Below are 24,113 nucleotides of genomic sequence, written 5' to 3'. Positions count from 1 at the left end.
TGCTAGAATTCCTCGCGTGTTTTAGAAACACATCAAGGGTGTGGTGAAAATGAATTAAGGAAAACAAAACATAGATAATTAGGAAACCCTCATATGCTGTAACTCGCTTTGGGAATACAAACAATATGCTTTATCAGTGAATGTGCCGGAAGTCTATGTGAATTAAGTTAACCACATTAAGAATGCCAAGAGTTACCCACGTTATTTTAGGTAATCTATAGGGAAAAGGAATGGCATGGAGGTTACAGTACATTGCTGAGCAGAATCTGTTTTGATTAACTACTGTATCTTTGCCTTCTAGCATTGGAAAGCCTTTTAATCTTCTATCCTTCAAGCAATAGAGTGTAAGCTCTAAAGAGAAATAAAATATATCTAATTAAATTTACAACACTCTGGGGCCAATTTACTTAGCTCGAGTGAAGGATTAGAAGAAAAAAAACTTCGAATTTCGAATGCTCGAATATGGCTACTTCGACCATCGAATAGGCTACTTCGACCTTCGACTACGACTTCGACTTCGAATCGAACTATTCGAAGTAAAAATCGTATAACTATTCGACCATTTGATAGTCGAAGTACTGTCTCTTTAAAAAATACTTTGACCCCCTAGTTTGCCACCTAAAACCTACCGAGGCCAATGTTATGGGGAAGGTCCCAATATGCTTCCTAACAATTTTCTGATCGAAGGAAAATCCTTTGATCGATGGATTAAAATCCTTCGAATCATTCGATCGAACGATTATTCCTTCGATCTTCGCTAGGAATAGCGCTAAATCCTTCGACTTCGATATTCGAAGTCGAAGGATTTCAATTCGGAAGTCGAATATCGAGGGTTAATTAACCCTCGATATTCGACCCTATGTAAATCTGCCCCTGTATGTAATTAGGTTGTTTAAATAAGACACTATGGGAATGGGCATTGCAGTATTTTTTTTTTTGGGGGGGGGTTCTAGGTAATGTGATCCTTAGATAGCATAAACATAATAATCACCCTAATATATATTGTTTTATTGTGCATGTTGACTAATCAGTTACACTCTGGAATATTATGACATAGCAGAAAATACCCTGAATGGCATTTGCCAGCAACAGCCAAGGAATTGGACACTGAACAACATTGTCAACCAATAATATTGTTATATTTGTTATATCACATGACTTATCGTATTAATATTAAATGGGTATACAATTTCTCTTTATTTATTGGTGTGTATACAGTAAGCAGCTATCACTGCAAGTTTCTCTAATGCAAGACTAAAGCAGCCAGTGATGTCTTTTCATTTTGTAAAGAACACAATGAGCAGATCAGTTTTAATACATTTCACATTAAAATCAGCCATTATGCGATTAGGTTGGAACTATAATTTCCAATCATTTTATAATACTAAATACATGATCTTTGTTTTAAAAGCCATGTATTTAGTTTGAATGGGTTTGAGTCATTTCCCATTAACAAAGAACTAAAACGCTGCCAAATGTATCAGTTACTAATGCAGGCCACGGGAGTAAATAGATAAAAGATAATTGATAAATTAAAATAAATTAAAAAGATTGTATTCCATTCCAACAGAATTGTACCACGTTAATCACAATGTTTGTCTTTCTACAAAGCCTAGCCAGTTTTTATGTTAAATGCTTATTGCAAAGCTACATGAAACAGGACATAATCTGGCCTAAGATCAGAGGTTTAAGGACAACATTTAACAACTGGTCACATGGTCTTAAGGTTTTGAAATGCAGGAATAGACCTGAAGGGCTTGTGTGAAATACTGAGAGCAGAGAAACAGAACAGTCAGTATCAAGTTAAAATAAAAAGAAAAGAAAGGAGCGATTCCATTTCCAAGAAGGAAAAATAGTTACAGCTATTTGAATCCACAAAGTGTCTGGACTTTCTGGAGTTTCCAAAACCCTTCAATATATGAGTTGTTAAATAATACTGGGTGTTAGAATCCATTAACATTGATGTAACTCCTTGTTAATATGCAGTAATAATGTAAATAAGTTGTTCATTATCTCTTCTACAAACAGTTGGAAAGGTATACAACATGAACTGGCAGCCCTCCTTAATACCTAATATATATGCAAATAAATAAGGAAACAAAATAAGGGAAAACAATGAAAATTAAGCAATTCTATTGTAAAATGTTTATTGGAAAATGTATTTAAAATGAGAGCTTCAAAGCACTGACAAGGTCTATATTAGAATGGGTTTTAGTTTCCAGGTTCATAGTAAGTAATACCATAATAAAATATACATAATAAAGTATAAATAATAAAGTATAATAATACCTTACGGATTCCTTCCGATAGATAGATAGATATATCCTGCTATTACCGGTATGAATTCTGTTATACAGAAAGCTGCAAATTACAAGAAGGCCATAGACATTTTACATTCTATCCTGCCTGCCTGTAAATAAGCTGGTTTGCAACGCTTTATAGGTTTTTTATTTATTTGAAATTTCAAGGGAGGGGGAAAAGGTAGAAAAAATAAAATAAATAATAACAAACTTAACATGGTTCATATCCTGGGTACATAGTATATATACACTTCTGCAATTCTACTTGTGAGGGTAAAACAAATACAGCTTATACATAGCACACTGCATCATTCCTAGAGCCTGTCACAGTTGGAACAAGATATAGTTTACACATTGCTAGACAGTAATATTAGTTCGGCAACATTGTTAACCAATCTAGCCATGGACTCCATATCTTCTCAAACTTATCCAGGCACCCCGGGCCATGTATGTGAGTTTAAGAGATGGTAGGGTTTTATTAATTAAGTTGACCCAGGCTTCAATTGTTGGGGTACTGTGCCCCATCCAACCCATCACAACCAATTTCTTGGCATAATATAATGTTACCTTCATTAGTATTCTTGTCCTAATCAGTGGGAGTAGGTCCTCTACTAGTCCCAGCAGGCACACCTCTGGGGAGCATAGATGTGGCAGGTTAAGATGTTCTGCCAAGTACCCTGATACCTTTCTCCAAAATGTCCACACTGGGGGGCATTGCCATGCCAGGTGCAGAAATGATGCCATCGGCTCTTGACATCTTGGGCATAGAGTCCCATCATGCCTGCCCATCTTTCCCAATTTCTCTGGCGTAATGTAGAGCTGGTGAGTGAATTTGTATTGGCAACACTTTATAATAAGTAAATTAATACATTCTCTGAAAACACATACTGCTTTTTCAACAAAACTGACCTTCAAAAATGCAGAAGTTTTACAATGCACTCATAGTGAACTCTCAGTTCTGTGAGGGGAATATATTTGTTTCCAGAAGGACCACAGAACTGTTAAGTATATCTTACACATCTATGGCCTTCAAGGCTTTTCTATGGAAATAAAACACATAGGACAGACAGCAGATACATTTACATAAACCAGATAAATTGTAGCATCCTCGGCCCTGCTGGTGGCTGTACAAACTGTACTTCTCTGTACTTCTCTGATGACAATCTGCAAGCTTCTAGCAGCTGGAATGACAAAAGGCAGCAAATAACAGAAAAACAAGGAAATGAACTTTTGACATTCTCTCTCATTTTTACAGCACATACTTCAGTTATTTGTTCTTTTTTTTTTAAGAAATATGCAAGATGCATATTGGAATCGCAAAACAGCACCCTAAATATTTTAAAAGTATCTGAAGTGCCCAGATCATAAAGGATTATTTTATACATTTGTTAGAGATTACAGAAGTGTTTCTAAGTGGAAGCAAAAGAGCCTTGGTACAGATATGTATATTAATATAATGCAGATATGCCCAAGTCCAGTAGCCAATAACAGTCAATAAAAAAATTGTTTTAGACAGGTCTAATATAGTTATCATAATTAAAGCAAAGGTTGGATTAGTATACTGCTATAATGTCAACGTCAATTGAAATGCTGCATAATCCAACAATGGGAAATCATTGTGCTCCTTATATACAGTGCTTTTTAAAAAAATACATTTACCTGTACAGGGGTTCTTAATATTGCTAGTGGTGGGTGGATATTTTTATGCCATTTATTAACAATGTATTTCTAACACTGCTTTCTGCACATTACAGGAAGATATGAATTTAAATGAAGAACGCAAGGCTCCTTTACGGCAGAAGGATCTGACTAGAAAACATGAGATGGTCGTCCAGTATATTTCTGCAACTGCCAAGTCTGTAAGTTGTTAGGATCTTTTTTTTATTTATTACTATTATCCAGTCCATAATCTACTTAGTTTGCAAGAAGAGTTTATTATTACTGTATTTTAACTGCTTGAAAATATTTCTACCAGGCAAGACACATTAATGAAGATAAGAGGCTTTCTTAAAGGAACCACTAAAAATAAGAACTGGGTAAATAGATAGAATTTTTTTTATTTTACCCAGCCTAATATAGTTAGTTAGCCAAAATTGTAATCTATAATGACTGGAGTGACCAAATGTCTAACATAATAGCAGGACCCAACTTGTTGCTTTGCAGCTCTCTAACTCTGAGTTAGTCAGCAACTTTAAGGGACATAACTGTTCAGTGAGTTTGCAATTGATCTTCAGAATTCAGTTCAGATTCAAAAGAAAACAGTTATGACCCATGTGCCCCCCCCCCCCTCAAGTCAATGATTGGTTACTGCCTGGTAAACAATCAGTGGAATCCAAGAGAGATGCAAAGCAGGTAATAGTGTTTTGGCTATTATGTTAGTCATCCAGTCACTCCAGCTTTTAAACATTACATTTTTGGCTAGCTAACTAACTATATTGAATTTTTTTTTATTTTGCACGGCGTATCTATTTACCCAGTTTTTATTTTTATACTGAACAATACCTTAAAGGAGAAGTAAACCCTTGCTACTAAAATCCCCTACTCCCCTACCCTACATAGACCCCCTTCTCTGTTCCTCCCAGCCTAGGTGGTACCTTTGCTAAATGCCCCTAACTCTTTACTTACCCCTTGGTGCAGATTCAGGACATCGGAGTTCACGGCAGCCATCTTCTTCTCTTTGGTAATCTTCGGGACGCAAGTGCCGTATCGACGCATACACAGTTGGAGCAATTTTCTGTTTCGCAACAACTGTGCATGCGCCGAAAGTCACGGAAATTGCTGAAGCGCTGGAAGAAAACCCAAAGATTACCAAAGTGGCTGAAGATGGTGCCCGTGAACTCCACTGCACAGAATCTGCCCGAGGGGTAAGTAAAGAGTTAGGGGCATTTAGAAAAAGTACCACCTAGGCTGGGAGGGAGCAGGGAGGGGGTTCTATGTAGGATAGGGGGGTAGGGGATTTTAGTAGCAAGGGTTTGTTTCTCCTTTAAAGGAATGCTCTAGTATCTAATCAGCTGACTTGTTGCTGTTTTGTTATTTAAATAAAAACAGTCATCCTTCTGCTCATTTACTGGTTTAGTTTACTTGTTAAAAATAGTGGAAATGTGCATTAGGTGTTCAGAGAAGCAGTGCTGGTTGTGCAGCATCCAAGGTTACCAGATCATGTGAAATGGGGGGGGGGGGGTAATCCAGCAATTTGCATTAGAAGTACCTAATGTTTCAGATGGTCTGGTTATTGTAAATTAATCTACAAAGACAATAAAGCCCTGCATATATTTCTTAGCCCATACTTTGCCAAAAGAATAGGTCCATAAATACACAATTTGTAGTTATGCAGAGTTTGAATGAATGAGCAGAATGAGCAATTTTACAAATGCTTTGACACAAATGCAGCACTATCACTATGCCCTTTTAGCATTTGTAAAAAGCTTTTTCCTAGTTTTTCTACATTTTCTGAATTCTTGTACAGTGCAGAATGTACATCTTTCAATATCCCATAATCTGTCTAGAATAACTATAAAATTATTCAGGAAACGCTTCTCATTTAAGCATGCAATTTATAGGCAGCAAAAAGTGCCCTTTAATCACATTGTGGAACTTCAGTATTCAGCACACCTGCTGCTCAGTGAATTTTGCAGCACTAAACAGTTGTCAAATGGCAACCAGTAGAAACAAGCATGATCCCTTTTGCAACATAAATCCCATGGAAACTCCCCCTTTCCCCCCTTTATTCTTGAGCTCTAAGAAGAGGAATCACTTTACTTTCAAGAAAATGAATTATGGATAACATGCATTATCTTATCAATGCACATACAACGTGATGCGGGAGGCATTGTTAGAAAGCATTTCCCAGAATCATTTACAACGGAGCAGCTACTTTGTTCTGTGTGAATAAAGGGGAAAGGAGGCATAATCTAAAAGTGTTATTTTGCTTCCCGAAAGACAAGAAAGAGTTGCACTAAGTTGCACTATTTTTTCCCCGCATCTTTCTATCTGCTGCAAATATTTCATTATTATAAGCTAAGATTCTTATAGATGAGAAAATAAGGGAGGATTCAAGTTAAATTAATTTACTATTATTATCTGTGAAAATGAATGCCGTGGTCAGGCAATGACAGCAATAGCACATCATCGGCTCCATCTTTCCATAAAACCAGCAATATTCATTTAAAATCATAGGGCGTCTGCAAATAATGTAGAAGTCACGTTATAAGGGTAAACAAAAGTTGCAAGAGCAGTGGGTTGGACATTCCTGATATATGTAGCTTTTTTCTTTGACCAATATTCTTGCTTTGCTAAAAAATCTCATTCTGCTTCCTCTCCAGCAAGTCCTTCCAGGCATTTATTTTAAATGGACATGAAAAGCAATGCATCCAAGATATTCCAAACTATTGCCATCAAAGCTTTTTGTACAAGTTCCATTAAGCTCCAAGTTTAAACACCCAACCTGTCAATCAAACTCTTCCACGCAACACAAGAGGGCACAGTATCCAGGGAAATATACCCCCACTGTCTTCTATTAAAAAAGAAATGCTACTTCATCTCCTTGAAAAAAGAATATAAATAAACAGGGGCAATTAAAAATAAATATTAAGAAATAAACCTACCAAAGCTTTATAAGGAATATAGAACAGAATGAAATTATAAAAGAAAAGAATGAATAAGCCCCAATCAAGGTGCATAATAAAATACATTTATTCATTTAGTAATCTGTCATAGTAATTACTTTTTGTATTATAATAAATAACGTCCTCTTATTTAAAATATAAGGATGCTAGAAGTCACCTTGGCATTCAATGATGTGTATAAAAGCTTAGCCTGCAGCAATGTGCCTTTTTATCCCATATGTATTTACTGTATGTGTATATATATATATATATATATATATATATATATATATATATATATATATATATATTATATATATATGTACAAGAAGGCACCATTTATCATCTAACACAGTGTCCAAAACCTTGTACCTGGCAGAAAGATTTCTTGCCGCATTTAAATGCCCCAAGAATGTGACCAAAAGTGCATGCCAAATGACATTGTGTCACTGGGGAAATATTAAGCTTCCCATCTATATTGCTGGTCATGAGCCAGTGCTGCAGATGGAATGCATGTGTATATATGTATATATATCATTGGGTACTTTGACATTGCCAGCCTCATTCTTATCAATTTCAGTAGAGTCTATGAGGCTTTACATATGGAAAGAACACACATTATTTTCTGATGTGCTGATGGCACAAATAAGCTTAGGTTAAACCCACTTGAACTAAGGTGATCTATTCAAGTACTAGCCAAAATTGTAATACGGTATATTCCACGTTAAATGGCAGTTTGCTTCCTGTCACCCAGGAGCTGTTTATACTAACAAGCCAACAGGGAAAAGGACAAGAGCACAATACTCATCGTATCTCACAAATGTGCCATTTAGTGACTACAGGCAAAAATATGTTTTACGTGATAAGAAGAATTTCCTCAGAGTTTTTAAGAATCTGCATTTTACAGAGACTTAGGTGGTGCACAAGGGGTTTATTGAAACATTGCAGTTAATCCATTCATTTCCTTCCATTTTTTTTATCCTAATTACGGAGAAGCTTTACTCCTAAATTTGACTAGCAAGACCTGGGGAAATCTGGCTGTATGTTGCACTATATAGCAGTTTCATTCAGCTAGCTACAGGCAAAAAAAGTATTTGTAATTCCACGGAGCTGTCAGTGTGCAGAGCTCAGATAAAGCACATAACGAAAAATGTATTAATGGAATTAATGCCTAAATATTGTTGGCTATTTAACAGTTAATGAGGGCCATGCTTCCCCGTTAATAGTATCTTCAGTCTGCCTCATATTAATTATATGACTTGCTATTTTTATTTTTGCTTGGCCAGATCACTCACATTCTACCTCTTACGTTATCATGGTTTTGGCTTTTGTTTCTTTTATGTCCATCTTCTCTCGCATCAGTGTCTCTCTTACTAATGTAAATGCTATGCATTTCTTCACTGAATAATGCATTGTCATGTCTTAGATTGTACACTATACTGAAACATAAACAAGTCAGTCATTTCTTGAGAGCTCCATGTATGATACAACCATGATGTTATTTCATGGAAGGCAGTATAGGAAACACCAGTGGAGGAACTATACACACTGTTGTAGTAGTACAGGCATGGGCTTTTTACAATGGAATTACAGGTAGATCATTTCCAATAGACGCCATATTTAAGGGCACTTTTCAATGAAAATTCTCCCACTGTAGGTATGGGCTAATAGAGCCCATACTAGTGCCCTAATAATACTGTGCAGGAAATGCAGGTAGTGAGCGCTATGCCACCCACATCAGGGAGGACCTACTGGTACAGACAGCTACACTGAGCATTGGCATCAAGACACACATGGGCAGTGAGGCACAATTTACGGTCTAGCACAGTGTCCAAAGGCTTGTACCTGGTAGAAAGATTTCTTGGAGCGTTCAAATGTCCCAAGAATGTCACCACAAGTACATGACATTGTGTCACTGGGGAAATATTAAGCTTCCCATCTATAGTGCCGGTCACGAGCCAGTGCTGCAGATGGAATGCATTAGTATATATCATTGCATACCTTGACATTGCAGCCTTTTTTCTTATTTCAGTAGCGTTACATGTGGGAAGAACATACATTATTTCCTGACATGCTGATGGCTTAGGTGAAACCCACTTGAACTAAGGTGATCTATTCAAGTACTAGCCAAAATTGTAATATATTCCACATTAAAGGGATAGTGACACGTTTTTAACAGGAATGTGTCACTATACCAACATAAGCCCTAGCACTGATATTCTTTTCTACTAGAAGTGCCCCTCTGCCTTCTCAGCTCACTCCTTAAAGGGATCCTGTCATCAGAAAACATGTTTTGTTCAAAACACATCAGTTAATAGTGCTACTCTAGCAGTGAAATCCATTTATCAAAAGAGCAAACAGATTTTTTTATATTCAATTTTGAAATCTGGGGCTAGACATTTTGTCAATTTCCCAGCTGCCCCTGGTCATGTGACTTGTGCCTGCACTTTAGGAGAGAAATGCTTTCTGGCAGGCTGCTTTTTTTCCTTCTCAATGTAACTGAATGTGTCTCAGTGGGACATGGGTTTTTACTATTGAGTGTTGTTTTTAGATCTACCAGGCAGCTGTTATCTTGTGTTAGGGAGCGGTTATCTGGTTACCTTCCCATTGTTCTTTGGTTTGGTTGCTGGGAGGGGGAAGGGAGGGGGTGATATCACTCCAACTGGCAGTACAGCAGTAAAAAGTGATTGAAGTTTATCAGAGCACAAGTCACATGACTTGGGGCAGCTGGGAAATTGACAATATGTCTAGCCCCAGATTTCAAACTTGAATATAAAAAAATCTGTTTGCTCTTTTGAGAAATGGATATCAGCGCAGAATTCTACTGGAGCAGCACTATTAACTGATTTATTTTGAAAAAAAAAAAGTTTTTTTCCCATGACAGTATCCCTTTAATAACCTGTGTTGGTATCCAACACACTTTGAAGATGAACAGCTTTGTGTGTGATGGTGTGCTTAGGGAAGAGGCAAAGTACTGATAGGCTGGAGGACAAATGTAAACAGTGCCCCAGCCTATGAAAACATTGTCCCGTCCCCCCACCGCAACATAAACCAGGAAGCTGCTCGACTTCAAGTAGTGCCGGAGACCAACACAGGTTAGTTAACAGTGAGCTGGTGGAGGCAAGGGGGGTACAGCCATGAAAAAGAATAGCAGCACTAGGGTTTCTGTAGGCATAATAACATGTTCCTGTTAAAATTGGAATGTGTCACTATCCTTTCAATTGTTGGGTTGCCTCTTGAAAATACCCATAATCTAGTGCCTTGCACATACGATTTAAATATAAACCAGTTCCCTATTTTGAAATTTCTCATGAGAACAAGATGGCATACATTAGTACTAGCTATCATATTGTTATACGGTATTATCTAACTGAGTGCTTGTCCCCAAGAAATCTCTTGCAGATCTTACACTGCCTCCCCATAAAATGTCAGGTATGTAGTGTAATGACCATCCTTTAGAATAGACACTGGCACTCTAGCTAAAACCCAAACAATTACTACAGAGAGCATTTTACCTTTGCAGATAGTCGGTGCACTTAGTATATATTTTACTTTTTTTAAAAAGAGGAATAAACCTGGACTATATGACACAGTTGAATAATGTGCCACAGACACAGTAATCCATTTATTCAATTGAGTTTTTTCCTATGCATTGTGAACTTATCATGAAAAAATGTGTTGCAAAATATGCCATAGCTGCCTTGGCATATATTCTGGGAAAGTGGCCGAAATAAAAAATCTCCATTTATAGTAGCATTAATTCTTAAGTAGAATAAAAGCTTACAGGGAAGGCGTATCAAACGTAAAATAAGACAAGTTTGAAGCATTACATCTATACCATTGCTGCAATTATCCAATACACAAACCTTAATAAGGTTACCAATAAGCAATGGTTTGTTATAAGGGCAGCTCTAAGATCACAGAATTGCTGACTAGGAGGCTTTTTCGCTTTCTGAAGTTTAAAACTGACCTTTATAGCCTAGATTTTTTATAGGAGGAGTTTAGTCATTTGGCATTGCACTGCAGGCACTGTTGGCTGAGCTTTAGTAATAAGGGGACTACTAGTGTATAGTAGGTGGAAAGAGGGAAGGCCAGTAGTCTTACAAGACTTATTTCCACAGATACTCACCAAAGTGTAAGCATAATGAGCTTATAGAATACAAGTCATCTAGTAAATGCAGCAAGCAGGAGTCATATGCTGCTTGTACTAGCTCCCTTGTTTGCTCCATGGTGAACTACAGTCAGCATCCTTTTGCTGCAATTTGAGAGTTAAAGTGCCATAATGGCTGGAGAATACATGTCAGCTATCCAAGTTTCAATCTTAACTCTGAATACATTTTTCTACGACCAAAAAAAAAAGATAGCAAAGCCTATGGGGACCTTCCCCATAGGCTAACATTGATTTCGGTAGGTTTTAGGTGGCGAACTAGGGGGTCGAAGTTTTTTTTTTAAGAGACAGTACTTTGACTGTCGAATGGATTGAATGGTCGAATCATTCGATTCGAAGTCGTAGTCGAAGGTCGAAGTAGCCAAAAAAACCATTCGAAATTCTAAGTTTTTTTTATCCTATTCCTTCACTCGAGCTAAGTAAATGGGCCCCCTAGTGTCAGAGTTTGACAGTTATCCACTAGTTATGAGGACATGAAGATAATATCCAGATATATGCCATATTTTTATCTTCATGTCCTCATAACTAGGGCTTTACCAAGCAAGTTCCTTTAGCTCAGTCATTGTTTAGGGCTTCTCCTAACATCTACTCCCTAATAATAGTTTGAGGCAAATATCCTCTCTTTTCTGTAGTATGGATGTTGGATGTTCTTTTGCAGTATCCCTAAAACAGTTTATGGTAGCCCATTGGCAGAAAGAAAGGTGCTCTTGACATAACTGTAAATTTATGTTGCAACTTTCATTGCCAATATCCTTTTACTAATTAAGTCTTCATGAAGATCAGATACTGTAGATTGTTCCTCCAACTTCTCAGTATTTTCCCCTTCTAAAATGGTGATTCCAACTTGAAATGTTTGGTCATGAAAGGCTTGCCATGCCATAATGTTTTTCTGCTATTTCTAGCTTACTCATGCTTTTTTATTGACTTCTACCATTTTATTTTTTCAATAACAGACGTTGGGCACCTTTCCTTCCCCATATAAGTCTATTTGGTCCAAGAATGTTTCAGTTGCAGCATACATACAACCATACGTGCACTCCTATTTTCTTCAGCTCCTTACCATCTTAAACTATTTCTTGCCTCTGCTTTCTTGTTTACACTTTCTATTTTCAGTTTAAGGAAAGCTCCAACCCTTTAACGGTAAAAGTAAAAATCTGAACGGAATAATAATAATAATGCTGAACCTGGAGTTAATAGCTTTTACAGAATGCACTAATTCATGATATGCTGCATGGTTTTTCTGCATATTCATATATGGGGCCTTTGGGTTTTCCAGTGCTTAAAATGTATTAGGTACTATATTTTAATTGTATTGCTCTAATATTTTAGTAGCATTGTAGAAGTTTCTTATTTATATAATAAAGATGTGAATATTTCTCTGTAGTTATTAGCTTGAAATAAATGTTTTAAAAATTGTTTAGGGAATGTCCCATTGATTATAGACTTCAGTGGACTCCTGTGCCTATCATGCTGGGAGATTAATATAAATCAAAGTCTTCCAAACGATTTTCTCTCCTTCGCCAGAGAAGCTAGCCAGGTGTATGAAAAAGCGGCAATATTAGGTTTTCCTTATATAGCACTGCCAATAAATGCACTACAGCATATCATATTTTACAGGCTCAATGATTTAAATAGATTTCTGTACCACTGTATTGCCCACGGCACAAAAAGATAAAGTGCTTTGCTCAAGGTGAACTGTTATTGAAGTGGACAGACACACTTAGAAGCCAAATAAGTTACATTTCTCACAGATTGGATATTGTCCTCCACATATTTTTTAGACAGTAATTGGAATTAGCCCAAATTGCCTTCCCATTACCCAAAGAAGGCGACTTTAAAGTGTCAGGCAAGTTTAGTTCAAGAGCTCAAGCCCCATCGTGTTTTCCAGGGTTCGGTGTTACTGAACTACTTAAATGCTTGCAAGCACTCTGGAGTCCCAATAGTGAAAGTATACTTTCTTATTCAGAACAGATTCAGCGCTTTAAAACCTGTTTAAAATTTCAGTATGATGAAGCTAAGTGCATATTAAAATATATTATAAGTAGTGGTGTTATCAAGAAAAATATGATCTGGGATTTATTTCTGTCCAAGTAATTCCCTAAGCATAGTTTGGCATCCAAATTTACCATTCATTAGAGATTATGGATTGCCTTATGTGATATCTGGTGGCAGTTTTCAATGAGATTTAATGTGGATCATTTAGAAACACAGTGAAAGTTTGCCCTGGACAGTAACCAGTAGCAACCAATCAGTGATAAGCATCTTTCATCCAGCAGCAGAAGGAACAATGAGAGAAAACATCTGATTGCTTGCCATGAGTTATTGCTCAGTAACCCCATGGCATTGGGCACTTTTGTCCAATTTACATTTAAAAAACCCAAGATTTACTGCTCAGTAACCCATGACATTGAGCAAATGTGTCCAATTTACATTAAAAAAAAACCCAATAGAAAGCAGAAACCATTTTTAAAGATGGAAACCCTTCTTCTCTACTCCTGGGATGCTAATTACTAACATTTACCCCATAGTGAGTTAAGTCAGCATGGATTGTGCCTCAAATCTGCAATATACTTCACTTAATTTATTTGGATATATACTCCACCAGTTGGGAAGGATTTAAGGCATGGAATGAAATTGTTAATGAAAGAAATCATTTCGATTTTACCACTATTCCCAGCGTTTCTTTTGAAATGTGGTTTACAATGATATTTTTTATTTAGTAGATAGCCATCCCAATGTTTAGGTGCCCTCTACAGAGGGTATGGAATGGATCCTAGCACTGTTTTTATTAGGGTAGAATAGTGTGGGACCAAATGCAGCCCCATTAGGGATGTGTAAGTAAGGTGACCCTCCTGGCACAAATAAGTAGAGGTTGTCACATTCAGTCTCTTGGAAGGGTGAGACGTAGCCAAGGAAAGAAATCTTATTTTCCATTTTTCTTTCCTTGTTGCAGTACACTATAAATACTGAGAAATATCATAGGATAACATCATAACAGAAGGAAAATAGCCTAAATAGCCATATATAAGCAAGTTGTGATCTTTTATACCTTAGTTTTCATGTTGTTTGGCCTCTGTCTGACCAGAGGAATTTCTGATATACTACCCCTAGAGCTGTGTTACACATCTAAATGACTTGATAAAACATTGATACCTTGCAGACACCTGAGGGAGTAATGGGAAAACTGTTTTCTATTTTAATGCCGGCTCACAGAGAGCTCTCAGTAACACTGGTGGTGGTGGTGCTCAGAAACTAAACCTTCTATGCAGAGAACATAATCATCATACATTCTTCTGTTTGCTTGTTGTACTATTGCATGCTTTATATGTGAATTGTGTACACTATGCATGCCTAATGAATCTAGATAACAAGATAGTATAGTAATGTTTAGAAAAGCATGCATTTTGTGTAACTGTTCAAGTGTGTTCAGTAATATATTTGTAATTTACTGTAGTATAGACAGAGAGTGCATTGATTTAACAAAATAGTGCATTAGCTTGAAACTACTAATTATGCTGTATTTGTTTTTTCACATCTGCGCTGACCACTGCATGCAGATTACTGGAAGTAAAGCCATGGTGAGTACTAATACACTTTCTTTCTAACTGTTAATACATGCTAAAAATGACATACAGTAGCTGCATCTCCAATGTGTGAGAAAAGAACCGTACTTTCTTCAAAATTCTCCTAAGTGTCTTCCACCTCTGCAACACCTGTGATTGTGAACCATTACAATCTCCTAACTGGTTGCCCAAATGATTTTATTGTTTGTCCCTCCTGTGACTAACAGTTTTCCCTTCTTCAAATACAGATGCTTCAGTGTACTAGATGGTAATATCAAGATCTGACACTGGTTGCACAGATGAAAGAGAATTTTTTTCTCAATCCTCTAGCACATCATGTCATTTGTAAACTGTGCAAAGTTGTGTTTTGAACTATATACAGGAATGGAATCAATCATCCAGAAATCTTGGGACCTGAGGTTTTATGGATGATGATTTTTTGTATATCAGATCACCTTACCTTAAGTCTACCTAAAACAATTAAACATTAAATAAACCCAGTAGGATTGATTTGCCACCAATATGGTTTTATGCAACTTAGTTACCATAAAGTACAAGGTACTGGCTTATTACAGAGGAAATAAATTCAATAAAGCTTAATCCTTACTGGAATGAATATTAGCATATGAATTTGGGCTCCACCAAACAATCTGTTTAACCAATAATGTACAAACCAATCATATCTATGCAAATGAAATAAATTATCATAATAACATTTGCTCCTTGGTTTATATAGCATACAAATAAGGTGAACAAGGAACTATAATGAAAACCCCAAAACTAACCACAGATCTGATTAAATATGATACAACCAGCTTGGACCTTATACTACTCAATCATCAGCAATATTATGTCACTGTAGGGGACCATATTTTCAATGTGTCAGATACATATTGACAGGAGTTAATATAGGAATCAAGCTTTATTATTAAACACCCCTCTCTCTGTCACTGTCGAATTATATTTCAAGGTTGCTATGAAACTGCAAAAATTAATTCCAGGAAACAAGAGAGGAGACAGAGATTCCAATCAGCCATGTACTGTATATACTGTAGAACACAGAATAGTTTCTTTTTCAATATTATTTTTATAGCCTTTGACATCTACAAGTGTTTTGTCATATATTACTTTCCTGTCTTTTAAAGCTTGCAATCTAAATGATTCGACTGAAGCAGGCAGTGTCATGAATAGAACAAGTGGCTGATGTAGGAACTGACACTAGATTTGCTTTTAGAAGCCAGTCAATATTTTCATGGATTGTGCAGCTGATTTTTTTTTTATCCATTTTCTTTTCTAATAATTCCAAGCAGGTTTATAGATCTCTTTGAACTGTGATTCTTATCAAGTCACCTTGATTCTGAGCAGTCTCTTTGATATGTTGCATTGATATAGTGAAGGCAAATTACTAACTGGTCATTTTAGCTCATAATTGCACCTATTGTACAGCACTTTGCATCAAGGTACTTAGCAAAGCTTCTCGACCAGAATGTGAAATAAATTCAAAACAGGATCATCACACTATTGATTTGTTTAAAGCACTGTTATGATCTGACATTGCAGAGAGGCAATTAGATGGGAGTCTGTATACTAGGTAACATGGGGTATATTTGTCTGGATGCCATATTGGAATGTTAAATAAATGCAAAGTTTAATAAAGACAAAACAAAACAGGAACTGGTGCAAGGAAAAAATATAAACAAATATACAGGTCAGTGATAGGAACAATCATCATGCAGAGACAGTGTCCGGTAATCGGGCCAAAAGGTTGGGTCAGGAAGCAGGCAAACCGAGTCCAGTAATCAGGCCAAAAGATCAGGCAGCAGGCAAATGGAGTACTAGAACAGACAACATGGTCAAAACCAGGAAAAAAAGCACAAAAATAGGACAAGGAGGGGAACAGGAGCTCAGGAACAAGGCTGGGGTCACGGAACCCGGAAGGGAAACTAGGAACCAGAAGGGTTCTCAGGACTAGGAATTGCAGGATATCTTCACATGATCCTAATAAGGTGGACGGAAGAAAGAGCTGGCAGAAAGAATATTAGTGGTGTACAAGAAGAACTGGTCAGGGGTAGCCCTATGCGCCTCCAGTGACTCAAATGGTAAGCCCAAAGCCCCACACTGCCAGTGATGCCTTCCCCACTCTGCAAATGTTGGCTGCAACTTGCATGCAATTCATTAAAATGTAAAAGGTGATTAGCGGTTTTAGGCTCAAAATGCAAATAGGTTTGCAGCACAATGTCTCTGGTTTCTCGTAGAAAAGACTGCCTTGTGGGGAAATACAAAAAGTACACTCAGCACCATGCACTGCATTCATAAATGATCCTTTATGTGTTTAACAATGTATTCCGGCATTTCATAGAGAGAGATGTGACACCAATCAGAATACGCAAGAAAATCCAATTAATAAATGACATTAATCAGGGCAAATCCACAACCCCATGATTACCCATTGCAGGGTATACATTTCTGTAGTAGTCATTTGTATTCACGATGCAGTTATCGCCGTTGCCATTTACAATGTAATTGTTCTTACAGCTTGGCCTTATGTGCTTTGTATGTGCTTCCTAGAATGCCTTCATAATTCTATCATTCATTTACTCAAGCGTTCACATTTATGTAATGGAGGTAAAACACAAGCATCACAGTTCCCCCATTTGACGTGTTTCCAAATAATAGCTTTAAGATTGGGGACTCTTTTTTCCTTAGAGCCTATATGAAGCCTGTCAACCAAAGAACCACACTTTGGCTGCAGACAATATGGTGTCATTCTTGCATATGTTATAAACCTAAAGCAGCTCATTAAAATAAGTGATACACTGGATCTGATCTCATATTCTGATAACTTAAAAAGCCTTTTCTGTTCTGACAGCTATAAAATTGCATATACTGCGTGTCATACAAAGCCATAATAATATAGCCAATAAAGATAGCATTCTGCAAAAAGGAAGTTGACTGGGTCTGAACATATTTTAAAGCCACTGTATAAGCAGCATTTATAGCCAAAGCTGTCATTCACCTTAACAGAATGCAGCTCATCTCATTTTGCTATAAGAGACTAGCAGTATTTTTTCTTCCCTATATAAAGATGACAAGTAAAGACAAGCAAATCCAGAAGAGGGAGGCAAAGCCTTTCCTAACTCTTTTTTTTTTTTTACATTTCACTCTCAATTGCTTCCTTTTGTCTGATATATTGTTTTCATACTCTGGTGTAATTTACATATTTATAGGTTTTTTTTTCTTTCTGCAGTGTGAATACTAAATATAAAACGTTAACATTTGTAGCGGAAGAATTTTCACGACACCATCCGATACATACACCACAACAGAGATTCTGAATTATGCTGCGCTCAAGTTTAAATGTTAGAATGTTAATTACACAGGTAAAACTGAGAGAGAGAAAAGCTTTAATGTAGTAAAAATTGCTGACACAGAATAATCAGATTGGATTCGAGAGACATGCAGAATCTCTGCTTAGTTAGCAGATCTTTGTTGTGGGTCATAACAGAAGTAGAAATAATGAAAAGCACATCTTTTAATGAGTTGACTATACTGCCTCTTAATAATAATAATAAATAAATAAATATGCAGATATTTATGTTGAAACTCAGCAGGAACTTATTTATAGTACAAAGGGCATATTATCAGAGAGGAAATTTTGTCACTTTGTTGCATCTGTGCTGCCCCCCACATGTTATAGATTTAATGAAATTAAGACAAACTATTGAAATTCCCTAGAAAAAGGGAAGGTTAATACCAGGAACAAGTGCATACATTTAATGAGGCTGTCTATATGAGAAGCTATTCAATGTTGCATTTATGCTATCTAACACAATCCTGTAATATTCAAGCAGGTAGAGAATCCTTTTAAGAACAACATACAGCTTACTGTAAATGAGAGGTTGTAATAGGTTAGTGACTTAAACAAAATATAGCTAAATGGTATTATCTGAAGTAAAATATGTCAGTTAATCCTTGTTACAGGGCAACCCTTTTGAAATAAAAAAATAACAAAAGTGGTATAAAGGTGATATCTTTATTGGCTAATATAATCATAGAAAACTTTCAGAACATTTTAGTTCCTTTTTCAAGCTGATTTAATCTTGTTAAAACTAAAAAGACTGCCAAATTGACGGTGGGACAGCAACCAATAAACACAGACCGATATAAGTTTCAAGGCGTAAAGAGAGATGGGGGCTCTTGTGTTACAAACATACAGTATATGATTTGTAGGAGTGAGAGACAGACTATAAGAAGCCCAGAAGCAAATGAGAGATGAATCATTTAAGCTATTTTATATTGCCAGTGGATCTGCATGGGTTAGTATATTCATTATTGTTAGTACTAGTATATTAGTAAAGTAATTATTAAATGAATCATTACAATAGTACTAATGATAAGGTTGTGGCGTTATCCCTGGGTCAAATCATCTCCATAGATAAATGTAACTTCACTAGTGGTAATTTATCATTCTTCTGCAGAGAAAAGAGTAATATTTCATGATGATAGTTAGTGCAAGTGGTAACCATGGGTACCTGTAGTATACTGTAAGTGGCTCCACTGCTCCCTGCATTTGGGCTGTTCTAGAATGGGTAACATCAGAAGAGGCCGACACAAGTAGTGGTTCTAGAATGGGTACTTGGGCTTAAAGGACATGTAAACCCCTCACACAAAAATTTAATCAGTGAACAGCCTCTTTGAAATCTTTAGATAACAGCCAATGTGGTTGTTCAAGGTTTAATAGTAAGGCTGCAGCATCCCCTTAAACGAGAAGGAAAGCTACGGAGGCATTTTATTGCCAATAGATTAGCTGCAATAGTGCAAGCTGGAATGCTATATTTATTCTGCAGAATGCTTTATCATACCTGAGTAAACAGCTCTAGAAACTCTCTGTTTGTTTAGAATAGGAGCTGCAGTATCAATGTGGTGTGACATCACTTCCTGCCTGAGTCTCTCCCTGCTCTGGGCTCAGATTACAGTAGAGAAGGGAGGGGGGGGAAGAGGAACAAACTGAGCATGCTCTTGCCCAGGGCAATGAGGTTTAAGCTGAAGGCAGGAAGTCTGATACAGAAGCCCATGAGTACACAATAGAAGGAAAGAAATGCAGTGTTTCTTTTGACAGGGGACTCAGAGCAACATTACTTTGGGGGTTTACTGGTGTATTTATAGAGACCTTTCTGATAAGGCTTACTTAGTTTTAACCTTTCCTTCTCCTTTAATCACAAAGATTCCTTCTGCTCCTCTAACCCACTCTGCCCCCTCCCTCAGGAATTTGCTTTGGCTGTTTGTCGGTTCTTCTCAACTCAGATTAATAAACACACCCTCCAGTCTAGCAGCCAATGAAGAGATGGCATTGCTGGTTCCCATAGAAACTCTGCTCTAGCTGTCTGCTCCTATTTTTAAATCCTGACCCCCTCTCCTGTAACCATTACAGTGCTCAATCCAAGCAGGGCTTGTTATCATAGTAAACTCTGCCTGTGTATGCTTGCATTCTTTAATTGCATGAACTTTACATCACATATGTGCTGTTTGCAGATATAAATGCACTGATGATGTGTCAGAGGGAAAATGGCCCCGGGTGAAAGCTGCTATTTGTTTTAGCGAAATGTAATGACGTTGGCAAATGGAGGGGATTATGCAGTACAAATTTTGCCATTTGGGTGAGGGAGATGTGCCTAACTTATATACATGGTAGGAAAATGTAGGCAAGAATTTGCATACCTCTACATGACAAATATAGTTACAGTGATTAGTCTGCGCCTCTATTTTTCCCTACCGCTGATAGATACAGTAAGGTTGTACTATGAGATACAAGTGATGTAGCAGGAAGCCCATCTCAGATCTTGACACGTGCGTTGATGGCCTCATTGTGGAATTGTCCTTGCAAATGCATTGAAATCAGTATCCTCTATGAGATATAGCTGGGGACAGTAGACAATAGAACCCCTAGAAGTTCTGTCCATTATTGGTTTATGAAGTCAATAGCTATATACTGTATATTAAATTACATTTTAAAGTTAAAGGAGAGAGCTGTAGATAGGGATAAAGTTAAACTTTTGATTTCCCACTGATTCCAGTTTAATCAATGTTGATTAACATTACTAGATCTGGCAAATCAATGCAATATATTTCACGTGTATGAAAAATATGTATCTAGCCTATTAAATATTGATTCATTTGTATTTTCGCAACAGAGAAGGTCATGCTTCAGTTCAAAACTGCATGGTGCCTTTTTTAATTGAGAGATTGTAAAATGGATAATCAGTAAGAAGGATGTTAAAGGTAGCGTAATAAAAATACATGTTCACAATGGCTCTCCAAAATAATTTGCTAAAACATAATTTCCATATGAAAGATGATGCTTCATTGAAAATCTTGTATCAGGAATAATATAGGAAGGTTACTCTGCATTTTCTGCACTTCACTCCTGGTGAGGCGTGTAAAAGCACACTATGGAGAGTATAGGCTCTGTAAGCCCACATATCTGGTGGGGGGCAACATATTCTGTAATAGCTGCCCTATCCTGGTATTCTGACTCCTCTGACAAATGGCACAGATTAGGGTGGAACACCCTGCTCTAAAATCCACTACAATTCTAGGATTGGAGGAGGTTTGGTTTACACTTCCCCCTTCTGACCTGGATGGGAAAGGTGAACATATAAAATATCCATACGGACGCTGTGCCACAGAAGTTATAATTTACTCAACAATTTTGTTTCAATTCAGTTGTGAAGTAAAGCTATTTTATTTAACTGCTCCAATCATTGTGAGCAACCCCCAACCACTATCTCATGAACTGACAAGAAGCAAGTTATTTAGACTGTCTTTTTAACTTATTGAGAAAACCTAATTTATTCAGTGACACCAGAAGACAACATTAAAATATGAGCCATCTTCATCCAGTGCCGTTTTCTCCTGCATTTTTTAAAATTCATTGTTGTACTGCGCGTGGCTCCAGTCTCTGAAGCAAATTATTATTTATGTAGCAACTTTCCCTTCAGCAGAGTCATTTCACATTTTAACCAAACACACCATATTGCATATCTCAAAGTCACTGCAGATTACCTTGTTCTTGAGCTGCAGTTACTTTCTATTTCCCTGACACACAAGATTGTTCTTTGATTGAGACAATATGCTAGGGTAAATAAGAGCTAATGTTTTGGAGGGGAAGGTTGGGACTTTAACAAGTCTACAGCATTCCTAACCTATTCAGTTCAAGCCAACCAAATAAGAATAATTTTACACTGAATATCTTGTATTGGCTGAGGTTTAGGGACACAGTCTCTGTGGCACAAAAGACACAAATAGAGAAGATCATTTTAATATTATTTTATGGTTTTGTCCACCACAATTTTTACTGACATAACCAAAACTCACAAAATAATCCTCCTTCCTAACATAGTTTAACTATTATCCATTGAACCTATGTAATTATTAAATAACCATTCATAAATATTTGGATTATGGATAAAAAAGAGATATATAGTCAGATAGTCGAGAAAATACAAAAAGGAAAGTTTGTGGGAGCACTCCATGGCTAAATAGAATGGAAGAGCTACTGATCTGGACAAATTAACTACAGACATAGAGTAAAAGAAGAGAGATTGATCAATGCACATTCCCTGGTCCCCTGTCATATAAGTAATCTATGCAAATGCATGTATTTACAAAGACAGGGTTTTTTTAGTTACACAATTATGAGCATTAGATTGATAAGCCACCATACTACGTCAAGGTAAAACCCATATGGCGGTACCTAACTATTTACCTCTGGTCATAATATCAAATGCTAAAGCTTCCCGGCATGAGAGGAAATAAAGGTCTCCCAACCTTGGTTTCAATCATAGGGCTTAGTCCTCCCCCCGCCATTAGCTTACACAGGGGAGAGATAACCTAGACCACAGCATTGGTTCCATGAGATTAATCCTCCCCCGCTTGTGGCATTTAAGAGAGAGAAACTGCCCAGAACAACACCCATTTCCAAAGGCATTTTTCCACCATTTAAAGGGATGGGTGTGGGGGTGCTACAACCACATGGAAGCCTGGCCTGCAACATAGCTGCTAAACTTGCGAACAGAATAGATCTTCTACAATACAAAATGCAAAAAGGAAAGGTTGTGGGAGCACTCCATGGCTAAATAAAAATGTACTAAAATACAGTGGAAGTGCTACTGATCTGGCCAAATTAACTACAGACATAGAGAAAAAGAAGAGAGATTGATCAGTGCACATTCCCCAGTCCCCTGTCATATCAGTAATCTATGCAGATGCATGTATTTACAAAGACAGGGTTTTTTTAGTTACAAAATTATGATCATAAGATTGATAAGCCACCATACCACGTCAAGGTAAAACCCATATAGTCAGTAAAATAGATGTCAGTGATAAAGTATAATTTACCTTTGTGTGTATTTACAATGGTGTCATGCAGAACCTAAGCTTCTTTATATGGCTCTGTTCTTCAGTATTTGCAGAAGATTGACCATAAATGCTGTTAAATGTAAAAGCAAGTTAATTTAATATGTGTGAAAAGTGGTGTCCATGCTCAGTGCTCAAACACATATTAAACTGGCATGTTGTGAGTTCACCAGATGCTTGCTAACGTTTATGTTGAGTAGCAGCTAGCCACCGAAAGAGCAGTGAAATTAACACGTATAGAAAAGTACCACCGACATCCTTGATTCTTTGCCAAAAGAAAATCAAAAGCTCAGAAGTGTTAAATTATAATAAAATAAGGTGAGAACGTAGCAAGACATATTAGCAAAAAGAGCAAATATTTCACCATGCCATTATAATGATGACATTGTAAAACATTGTACCATTAAGTAGACACATTGTAGGAAATTGTCGCACGTCAAGGTACATGACACTTCCAGGCAGTTTAAATCATCAGTACTGATTAGATTTGTTACATGACATTCAGTACAAAATGTAAAAACTTTACTTTTTGGGTGTGAGAATACACTGTAATGCAATGCCCGGTGTATAAATCAGATGCTAAGGAAAATCATAATGTTGAACTGCAAGCCATAATTTATAATGATACTATTCAACTGAAATGGGCTATAGGCAAGACTTTTTTTCTACAATCTATAAAAAGAAAATGACTACAAGGGGCAGATTCACTAAGGGTCGAATTTCGAAGTTAAAAATACTTCGAAATTCGACCCTCGAATTGAAATCCTTCGACTTCGAATATCGAAGTCGAAGGATTTAGCGCTAATCCTGCGATCGATCGATCGAAGGATTTTTCGTTCAATCGAACGATTAAATCCTTCGAATCGAACGATTCGAACGATTTTAATCCAACGATCGAAGGAAAATCCTTCGATCAAAAAAAGGTTAGCAAACCTATGGGGACCTTCCCCATAGGCTAACATTGACTTCGGTAGGTTTTATCTGCCGAAGTAGGGGGTCGAAGTTTTTTTTAAAGGGAAAGTACTTCGACTATCGAATGGTCGAATAGTCGAACGATTTTTAC

The 24,113-nt window shown here is 37.0% G+C and overlaps 1 protein-coding gene across 3 annotated transcripts in view; it reads left to right on the top strand.

Moving 5' to 3' along the window:
* The window catches only part of diaph2.L (diaphanous related formin 2 L homeolog), a 774,648-nt gene that overhangs the window by 79,604 nt on the left and 670,931 nt on the right, over nt 1-24,113 (top strand). For 2 of the 3 annotated variants that reach the window (XM_041572752.1, XM_018229885.2), the window contains 2 exons: nt 4,055-4,159; nt 14,630-14,650. In XM_041572752.1, coding sequence (XP_041428686.1) covers nt 4,055-4,159; nt 14,630-14,650 — 126 coding nt within the window. The remainder of the gene's footprint in view (nt 1-4,054; nt 4,160-14,629; nt 14,651-24,113) is intronic. The other variant, XM_041572751.1, reaches the window with a different exon arrangement.

This window comes from Xenopus laevis, chromosome 8L (assembly GCF_017654675.1).
Source record: "Xenopus laevis strain J_2021 chromosome 8L, Xenopus_laevis_v10.1, whole genome shotgun sequence".
In the NCBI taxonomy this organism is placed as follows: domain Eukaryota; kingdom Metazoa; phylum Chordata; class Amphibia; order Anura; family Pipidae; genus Xenopus; species Xenopus laevis.
Note: the sequence above shows the minus strand (reverse complement) of the source record. Positions and strands in the feature narration are given on the sequence as shown.